Below are 11,044 nucleotides of genomic sequence, written 5' to 3'. Positions count from 1 at the left end.
AAAAAGAGTTGGTTGTTAATTGAGTGTTGTTAACTTTGCAATAACTTCTAACCAAGTCATTGTCTTCGTCGATGGAAAATGCGGCCATGCTTGATTTTTGAATTGAGAATTTGGGTGGGGATTTTGAGTTTTATGTGATAGGTTTATATAAAGATAGGAAATGGTCTGAGTTTGAGGTGAAAATGTAGTCGTTTGAGGAAACGCCGAACCAAACGACGTTCCAAGGCCGAACCGAACGACGCTAACAAGTTTCAGCCATCCGATCAAGGTGACCGTTGCATTCTCAACGACTCAGATTTTGTAGCCGTTTGAAACCTCAACAGCTATATTTTCAGGCTTCCCTATAAATTGAGGACTACTTCTCCTTCATCCCTCACACCAAAATCAATTGATTATCTTCTTCATTGATTTTCTTCTTCTTCACATAATTTTGTTCATACAAAACTATGACACACTTTAGTACAATAGAAGAAGAGGCACTAATTTATGGTTGGGTCATAGCAAGCAACGATCCGATTCATGGAAAAGATCAAAAAGGTGCAATATTTTGGGGAAAGATAATGGAAGAATACAATAAAAGAAAAGGTCCCAATAGTGTCGAAAGAGATAGAAAGGAATTACGAACAAAGTGTAACACATTGAGAGCCGAAGTGAAAAAATATATTTCATATATTAGACCCTACTTCCGAAGTAGACCTACGGAGATGACCGAGGAGGATTATGTAAGTACCTCAATTTTTTTTAATGTTTTCTTTCTTCCATCTTGATCTCTTTCTTTCTTTCTCTAAATTTTTCTTTTCATTTTTTCCCCAGTATCGTCGTGGAAGAGAGAATTATGTAGCAGCGACTAAAAACAATGGATGCACGAATCGATTTTTCAGATCCTGAAGACTTATCAACCAGATTACAAACCAGCGGTGAATAATGATGATGGAGTCGGTACTTCTACTAAACCTAGTCAACATACTCAAGCTACTGAAGAAAATGAAGTTGATAATTTGGATGAAGAATTTAAAAATATGGCAAGGTTTGGTAGCTCTTCATATACTCATAATTCTGAAACCTCAGACATATCAAAGATAAGGTGTTATTTTGAACAAACAGATGACTTTAGAAGTGAAGGGAGAGATCAAGCAAAGAAAAGGGCTCGTGAGGCTAAAGCATCGCATAAATCAGATGAAAAATTGGATAAACTCATCGAACTTCTTGAAAACGCACAAACACAAAGAATGGCAAAATATGAAACAGAGGAAGAGTATCTGAAGAAGGACATGGAAAACTCTTCAATTTTGGCACAAACGGAGCAAAGAGAATCGGACATGAAAATCCTACGTCAACCCTTGGATGAATTACAAGAATGGGAGAAACCCGTCTACAAAATATGGAAGAACAAGATTTTAGCTCGTCATGGATTACCACTTATCCCCTAAATTAAAATGATATATTAGTAATAATTTAAGTTATTTAGAAGTAGGATTTCAATTTCAATGTACTTTTTTTTTTATGTTTTAAGTTATTTAGAAGTAGGATTTCAATTTCAATGTATTTTTTTTTGTGTTCTAAGTTGTAGAATTTCAATTTCAATATATCTTTTTATGTTCTAAGTTATTTTAATTTTAATATTTTTTTTCAATTTCTTTAAAAAACATTGTAACCGTTTTGCAATGTAATTAAAAATTTCTCTTTACTTTGATAAATTCTCAAATTTGAAACAAGCAACCATTGGAACAAATTGGAAAATCATTTGGAAATTCTCATAATTTAGAAAATGGAATTCTGAAAAAAAATAGCCGTTGGAGGAAACAATCAAGCGCCGCATGGTGCGACGTTGAAATAGGACGCCGAATGGAACAACGTTTATTGAAACGTCGAACGGTTCGGTAGAGATTCCAGGGAATATTCGTGAAACGCCGAACAGTTCGACGTTTAGACCACTTTTTCAGCGCCGAACGATTCAGCGTTTCAATCTCGCTGATAGTTGGACTGCGAGCACTTGCTAGGTGGAAGAACTATCAACTATCACTGTTAAATTTTTTCCAACACTTATTTTTTAATTTGCAATACTTTTTGGCCAATCTAGCACTCCAATCTAGTCCATATGACTTAGCCTAAGGAGTAAGGACCACCCGTTAGTAGCAAGAAATGTAACGAAGTTTTTAATATGAAGTAATGTAAGTACCCAGATGAGGCCAAAAAGAATGAAATCAACATAACGAAAGTTTTTAGTTGTGTAACAAGACCAGTTATTACTGATAGATGGTAAAAAGCGTTCAACAAAGATTGATAAAGCTGTGGAGAGGAAGGTCTAAAAATAATAAATAAAAAATAAAAAATACAAGGTCTTTTACGATAAATATATGTAAATACGGCACCCGTAATGTCGGTGTTAAATTAAAAATTGTCGTCATTGTAATTAATTTTATAAACATTAAATCTATAAAACATTAAATTTATATATTAATGAAGTAAAATCCAATCAGATTATTTATAAATAATATCTGGGGGTTCAATTTCTCAAACATCTTACGCCGACAAACTGAGTAATTTAAAAGATAATGTACATATGTGGTATATTGTGGAACGTGTCAAGATTGGCTCAATGTCTTAAATCTGCTCTAGTTCATGGAGTAAACTGTAGCGCGACATTTAAGCACAAAAAGGTACATTCGAATTTTGTTTCTTCTCTGGTCTCACATTCAAACGCTGAATGTGCAATGCATGATGGATCATTTATCCTCGAATGCACAAAAATAGAATACATGGGTTGCGTGTGACAAGTACCGATTCCATACCAATGAACACATTACATTGTAAAAGTTGTGGATTTTTTTATTTTGATGGGTAACTAAATGTTAATTTTGATGTTAGTTTTATCTGGATTGATCTCACTCGGTCAAATCTCGCATGCATTTTAAGGGATTGTAACACTTGTCTGCACTGAGTCTCATGACTGGGTTTGAATTTGACTCGGTTGTCCCAGTTAGACTCCATGATCCTTTTGTACCCACTAGTCAGTTGTTAGGAGGGAAGGAGGCCCACCGATAAGTAATCAGAAGTGTTGTTGGCTCAACTTTGATGACTGACCAGTAGAGAGCACCATTTGATCGGTGACATGTACTACTGAAATAGTAAAATAACCCAATACCTTCTATTATTCGTGAAAAATCATCCACAAAACACCGACACGGCTGCCACAGTCACCGCCACTGCAAAGTGTGAACAAGCAATAGCAGCTGCTATTGGGATTAGTTGATCATGTGTGGAGGAAGGAATGGATTCCTATCATTCACAGCTTCAGTGCAGGAAGGTTTTGGGCATGTGAAAGCTTTTTTTGTAGGGAACACAATGAAACTGATGGCAAGAAATGAGAAAGAATCAAGTGAAGCTGATCTTCATACTTATAAGATGCAAGTTGATGCTACTAATGCTGCTGAAGATACCAAGAAAAGGTTAGCCAATAAGTAGATTGTTTACTCTGTAGATGTGGTGTGATGAGAGCTTTGTACTTATTTACTAATTTGTGCTGCTAAATGTGTAATTAATCTCGATGGTTTGGTTTTAAGCTTGAATGATCTATGAAAGCAGTAATCTTGTGTGAAGTTTAGCGATTATTTATGAGAAATTTGGGAACATCTTATATATGGTAGAGCTATCTAGGAAAAATGATGATACAATGGGTAAACAATTTAATTAGCAAGCTAAGTTAAGCCCAGTTAATATCCAACTGGAGCCGAACTCAGTGAACAACGATTAATTTGATATAAATTTAACAGTACTCAAGGACGGAACAAAAACACAACTTCAGTTGCATTTCCAAATTCTAAAGTTGTCGTTAAAAATTCACCTGACATGAACCTACCCAATATTCCATAACTTGGATAACACCTCATGTGATTGTAAATATTCTTGATAATATTAGAGGATCCAGTTTCCTCAATCCCATAACTTATATCTTATGTGATTGTCAGTACCACGAGGTATCCTAGAGCCTGGAGGTTCCAATTTCCTCAAACATCCTACTTCATCATATATTTTTGGTGATTTGAAATATTATAACATGCATAATTTATAAGATAGGAGAAATTTGAATCATTTTCTCTCTCTGCCGTTAAATCAAGACGAATTGTTTTCAGGTACATATATAAGCAGAAAATGTACACACAAACTAACAAACATTTGGTTTCTAGTGTCACGCCCACACATATTCGGAAACAGTACTAGAGAAACCAAAGCATAAAAGAGTATGATAATTCATTTGTTGAGAAAATGCATAGAGACATGATTCACGTGGACAACACCTTTGCTTCTTATTTTTTGCCGGAGTTGTTCTCTTGGCTTGTGCCGTGCCCAGTCGTATCCGTTTTCAAAATTCACTCGTCTGAATCAGGGACGGGATTAGAGATTCTGTAACTAATTATCCATTAGTATTAATGAGTATGTACTGAATCTTAATATTCTAGTTTTGATCCTGTGTCCTTGCATCTGCTCTATTAGTTGGTGGAATAAACTATAGTAAGTTATATAAGCACAAGATGTGAATTTCGTTTTTTTCTTTTTCTTTTCTTGTCTCACATTTATAGTGCATGCAGGATAGATCATCTATCCTGAAATCCGGCACAAAAATAAAACCCAAGTTATGCGTGATTATTAAGGATATGCCTATTTATCTGCACTTAGTGAACAAAAAAAAAGAAGAAAGAACAATTCTATCTTTGACCCATTTTAGATGCCATGACAAAAAAAAATTGATTAGTTGACGGGTGAGTGATTAGAAATGTAGTTGGCTTACTTTTAAGAACTGACCAGTAGAGCACCATTTGAATATTAGTCGGGTACTAAAAATAACCCAAAGTCTTTTAAGAACTTACGCTATTGAAAATCTTACACAAAACACCACCACAAAGAATGATAAGCAACTAGCTAAACATTGTTGTTATCAGTTGATCATGGATGGAATCAGAAATGGATTTGTATCATTCACAGCTTCCGTGAAAAAAGGTTTCGGATATGTCAAAGCGTTTCTTGTAGGAAACACAATGAAACTGATGGCAAGAAATGAGAAAGAATTAAGTGAAGCCAATCTTCATATTGCTCAGATGCAAGTTGATGCTACTAATGCTGCTGAAAATACCAAGAAGAGGATAGCTAAGAAGTAGGGTAGATTGCTAAAGACTATGTAAATGAGATGCGTGTGATGAGAGATTTGTAATTATTACTAATTTGTACTCTAAATATGTAACTAATCCTATGGTGTTTTGTTTTTGTTGATCAATATTGTAGTTTTATCTAGCTGTTGATTCAAATTTGGTGAAGTTTGTGATTGTTTTTGGCAATTTGGTCACTGTGTCTGGTTCATCGGGTCATGGTATAGCACCATTTGATGACTGGAGAACGTGATGGCTCTTTTAGTGACCAACTACATTTCCATTTACTTACTGGCGAAAGGTGCTCATCTCAGTGACCAACTACATTTACATTTCGTTTCGCCAACTACATTTCCATTTACTCACTGTGGTGAGCACCTTTAGCCAACCACATTTCCATTTACTTACTGGCTCAGTGGCCACCTTTGTTGAAAAAATGAGCCTATATTTGTAAGCCGGGTTTCAAATAGGCCTATAGTATTTCTCAATTTCTCATTTTCTCATTTTCTTTTGTGCTTGAGGAGATAGAACTACCTAGAGTTTAGGTTAACTTAGAAGAGAACACAACAGACTAAAAGAAAGAGATAATAAACTTGAACAGAAGACAATTTTATTAATTGTAACTTGTATAGTTGAACAGTAAAGACATACATCATATTTATATACAAACTTTACTTGAGTTGTAGGCTAAAGTTTTTCCTAACATTCGATTTTCTGACATACAAGTATTTCCATGGAGAACAGATTCTTAAAAGAGAAACTATCGTGTATACCATTGGGTCATGTTATACACGTATCTGATGTTGTGCTAACACCCTCCCGCAAGTGTAACGGGTTATCCTGAATCGTTAGCTTGACCCTTAAAAGAGAAAAACGATCTTTTGACAGTGGTTTTGTAAATATATCCGCAATTTGATCCTTAGATGATATAAACCTGACATCAAGAAGTTTAGAAGCAACCTGATCACGAACAAAATGATAGTCAATCTCAATATGCTTTGTCCTTGCATGAAATATAGGATTGACAGTGAGATTGTAGAATCCAAATATCGCACAATAATAAGATCTCGCGAGAATGTAGGGAAGCTTGCGAGAGAACGTAGCATGTGTGCAAATTAAGATCCAACGTGAGCCTGTGAGAACATCGCATGGTGATTCCGAAATTAGGGGAAATGTTAGCTGTATCCCACCACATATGAGCTGTCATTCACTATGTAAATATCTATATAAAGAGAAAGGTAGGAGAGAGAAAAGTAACTTGTATTATTATTATCTTCTTATTCTTCCCCAAAAACCAGAGAGAGAGAGAGAGCTCCAAATATTCATTAATGAAATCTCAATTGTAATCCATATGTAATTACAAATAATCATAATAAAACCTAACCCAGTGGATGTAGATCAAATTGATCGAACCACGTAAACCTTGTGTCTCTTTACAATTTTAGCATTCTTATCATCATTTTTATGTTTAGATCTACAAATTATTACAAGGGGTGTGTTGTAGGATTTCCTGCAACCACAAAGATAAGTAGCACCAAGATTGTCACACCATAGAACAGAAGGAGATTGAGTAGATACACGAAGTTATGAAAGAAGTGACTGTATCCACATAATTTCAGCAGTTGCAATTGCAAGTCCCCTATATTCTGCTTCAGTACTAGAACGAGACACTGTTTTCTGCTTACGAGCACTCCAAGATATAATATTACCGCCCAGATAAACACAATAACCACTAGTTGATCGACGATCATCAAGAGAACCAGCCAATCAGAGTCAGTATATGCGCTGAATGATAACTTGAGAGAAGGAGAAGGCCGAAGAAGTATACCAAAATTAGGAGTATTTTTAAGATAACAAACTATACGCTTAACCAGTCCCCAGTGAAAGACGGTGGGTGCATGCATAAATTGACATACCTTATTAACAGCATAAGCCAAATCAGGACGAGTAAATGTTAAATATTGTAACGCCCCAACAATACTACGATACTCAGTGGCATCAGTTAATAGGGTACTACGAAGATCATGAACATACCTTTGTTGAGAAAAAAACAATCCTGAGGAAGTACGAATCGCTTCAACTCCAAGAAAATAAGACAAGGAGCCAAGATCTTTAATAGCAAATTCTTGTTGCAGATGATCAAGAATAGACCGAATACCAGCAGAGTTGGAACCCGTGACAACAATATCATCCACATACACCAACTGATAAATAGTACCACATGAACCATTGTAGATAAATAGAGATGTGTCACATTTTGAAGTGACAAACCCAATTTGTAATAGAAAAGTACTGAGCCGGTGGTACCATGCACGAGGAGGTTGTTTGAGGCCATAGAGAGAACGATGCAACTTGCAAACGTGTGTAGGGAATCGAGAATCAACATAACCTGGAGGTTGTTTCATGTTTCTTGAAGTTCGACATGTAAGAAAGCATTATGTACGTCTAGTTGATGAATAAACCAATTGGAAGATAGAGCCAATATGAGAATAATACGAATAGTACATGGTTTAACAACCGGACTAAACGTTTCAGAAAAATCAATTCCCTCTAGTTTATTGTATGCTTTAGCAACTAAGCGAGACTTGCGACGTTCAATTTCACCATTAGGTTTCTGTTTGATACGAAATACCCATTTACATCCAATAACATTCATAGAAGGGTGATATGGTACTAGTGTCCAAGTGCCATTTCGGATTAATGCATTGATTTCATCATCTGATGAAATACTCCAATCTGGTTCTTTATGAGCCTCTAAAATACAAGTTGGTTCACGAAGAGAATCACATACCAGAGCATATTTAGAATTGGGTTTAAAAATTCCGTCCTTGGCCCTAGTCACCATTGGATGTGATCCAATATTAGATGATGTAGATGAAATATGTTCAACAGAGGTGGAACTAGAGTCAAGCCCATTACGTTAGATGGAACACCGGTTTCTGACGTAGAATTTGTTTTGGAACTTGAAGCTGATGTTGTGCTAGGAGCTGCTGACGAACTGGATGATGATGTTGGACTGAAAAAAGGTGCTAGAAAACGCAAAGCAGACGCTGACGGACATTCTAAAGGACTTGATACCGATGCTGGAAAACTGGAACTGGTAGCTGGAGTACTGGACTGTGCTGTCATAGTATCCAAACAAGAAGCAGGATTGGAACAAGTAACTGAAGCTGGCGGTAATGAAGTCGATGGGGGTGAACGAATTTTTACCTGTGAAGTGACCGATGTTGGCGAAGGTGTAGGGGAAAAGATAAAAGTAGTTTTATCAAACACAACATGAAGACTTACGTAAATACGACCCGTAGGAATATGATGACACTTATAGCCCTTTTGAGATGGACTATAACCAATAAACACACATGGAGAGGAAAGAGGCTCCATTTTGTGAGACCTATACGGACGTAGGTGAGGATAACATAAAAAACCAAATACACGAAGAAAGGTGTAATCCGGTGAAATACCAAAAAGAGATTCATATGGAGATGAATTATTAATAGAAGTGGAAGGAACACGATTCATTAGATAACAAGAAGTGTAAAAAGAATCATACCAATACGAGGATGGTACAGAAGACATGTTTAAAATTGTAAGTCTAGTTTCACGAATATGACGATGACGACGTTCCACTAAACCATTTTGTTCAGAAGTGTGTGGACATGAAAAACGATGAAAAATACCAAGTTGTTGAAGATGCGGAGTAAGTTTACGATACTCAAGTGCATTATGAGATTGAAATATTTTGATCTTTCGATTGAAAAAATTTTCAACATGCTTTTGAAACACAAAGAATATAGAAAAGACATCAGATTTTTGAGACATATCAAACATCCAAGTAAAACAACTAAATGCATCAATAAAAATTATATAATATCTGTATCCTTCATTAGGTAAAATACGAGAAGGTCCCCATACATCTGAGACAATTAAATCTAATGGATTTGAATAAGTAGTTTTACTAGGATTAAAAGGTAACTTATGACTCCTATGTTCATGACAAGATGGACAAAAACCGATAGTCTGACTTGAAACTGGAAGTGAAAACTGAGGGACGACTTTACGAACTGTACGCATCATTGGATGACCCAACCTAGAGTGCCAGTCTTGTAAACTAGCACGTTCTCCTATGCAAACTTTGGGAGACTTAGACGAATCAGCAAGTTGATAGAGACCACCCCTCATATTGCCGCGAAGAAGAACCTTCCCGGTAAATCTATCCTTCACAAGACAAAAATTCGGATGAAATTCGAATAAAACATTATTGTCGGTGGTAAGACGAGAAACATATAAGAGATTATGAGATATTTGTGGTGAAATTCGAAGCTTCAACTTACGATTAGGAGTTCCCAAAATAGAGGATCCAATATTAGAAATTGGAATAGAGGAACCATTACCCATTTGAATTTGATCAGGACCAGTGTACTCGGTTGGAAACTGAAGAAGAGATAAATCATTAGTTATATGATCAGTAGCACCACTATCAGGAGTCCACGGAGGAGAGAGTAGTATTCCAGATGTATGTGCAGTGTATGCACGAGGTGTAGAAGACGGTGGATGACGTCGAGGAGGACGAAAGCTTTGATCAAAACGATTCCAGCAGTTTGGGGCTTCATGGTTTTCACGACCACAAAGTTGGAAGGGTATTTTTGAAAGACCAGCAACATACGAAGATGTACCAGGTGCAGCAGCTCGTTGGGGTTGAGAAAGATTAGTAGGGAAGCGAGACATACCAGGTGCAACAACATACGAAGATGTACCAGTTGCAGACGGATTGGTTGGTGCAGAGAAGCGAGACGTATTTGCAGTAGAGGAGCGAAACTGTGCAGCAGTAGCAATGTTGGCAGCATGATGCGAATTTAGTGCCTTAGTCTGATGTTCAACTCGCAGCTCGAAAGTAAGGATAAACGTAAGAAAGTCTTCCAAAGTAAGAGGACCCATTGTGGTGGTTAAAGACGTGACAATGACATCATATGAACTCTCCAGGCCAGCAAGGAGAAAATGTCGAAATTCTTTATCGGTAACAGTGGTATTAGCAGCGGCAAGATTATCTACTAAATCTCGAGCATGATTGATATACTCTCTCATGGTTTTGGATCCTTTCTTAAGAGCACGTAGCTCACAGTGAAGATGGTGAATTTGAGCATCAGACTTGGAAGCATATTGAGCTTCAAGAGAGTCCCAGATTGCTTTGGAAGTTGTAAGATGATGAACATGACTAAAAACAGCAGGTGTAAGAGATGAGAATAACCAGTTTACCAGGATTTTACCCTGTTTTTTCCATGAAAGAAACTCTGGGGTAGGAGCTGCATCGGCAACAGGAGATGCTGGGCAGGGTTTTGTACCAGTAATATGACCATCGAGATCGTAACCTTGGAGATACGGAAAAAACTGAGCTCGCCACAAAGAATAGTTGGTTTCATCCAGCTTAACAGTGATGATGTGATGTGGTTGAGAGAATTGAACGGAGGCCATAGTTGAAGTTTGTGAGGGTATATAAGATGAGATAACTGCAGAGATTGTAGAAGATTCGGTAGACATGGTTTTGGGAATCTAAACCCTAACTGATACCAAGATAGAACTACCTAGAGTTTAAGTTAACTTAGAAGAGAACACAATAATAAACTTGAACAGAAGACAATTTTATTAATTGTAACTTGTATAGTTAAACCGTAAAGACATACATTATATTTATATACAAACTTTACTTGAGCTGTAGGCTAAAGTGTTTCCTAACATACGATTTCCTGACATACAAGTATTTCCATAGAGAACAGACTCTTAAAAGAGAAACTATCAGGTATACCACTGGGTCATGTTATACACATATCTGATGTTGTGCTAACATGAGGCTTTTCGGTTATAGTTTCTTCATCTTGAGCATATCCAGTTTTTTCTTTAGGGGG

General features: G+C 36.6%; 1 protein-coding gene across 1 annotated transcript; it reads left to right on the top strand.

Annotated features, from left to right (window-relative positions):
• The first annotated feature begins 446 nt into the window (after window positions 1–446).
• LOC113356890 lies at window positions 447–1,430 on the top strand. Its single transcript, XM_026600124.1, has 2 exons — window positions 447–722; window positions 882–1,430. Exons 1-2 carry the CDS (start codon window positions 447–449, stop codon window positions 1,428–1,430), a joined length of 825 nt encoding a protein of 274 aa, XP_026455909.1.
• The last annotated feature ends 9,614 nt before the right edge of the window (window positions 1,431–11,044 follow it).

The sequence above is a fragment of the Papaver somniferum genome, chromosome 1 (genome assembly GCF_003573695.1).
Source record: "Papaver somniferum cultivar HN1 chromosome 1, ASM357369v1, whole genome shotgun sequence".
Lineage (NCBI taxonomy): Eukaryota > Viridiplantae > Streptophyta > Magnoliopsida > Ranunculales > Papaveraceae > Papaver > Papaver somniferum.
This window is presented reverse-complemented; position numbering and strand designations above follow the sequence as displayed.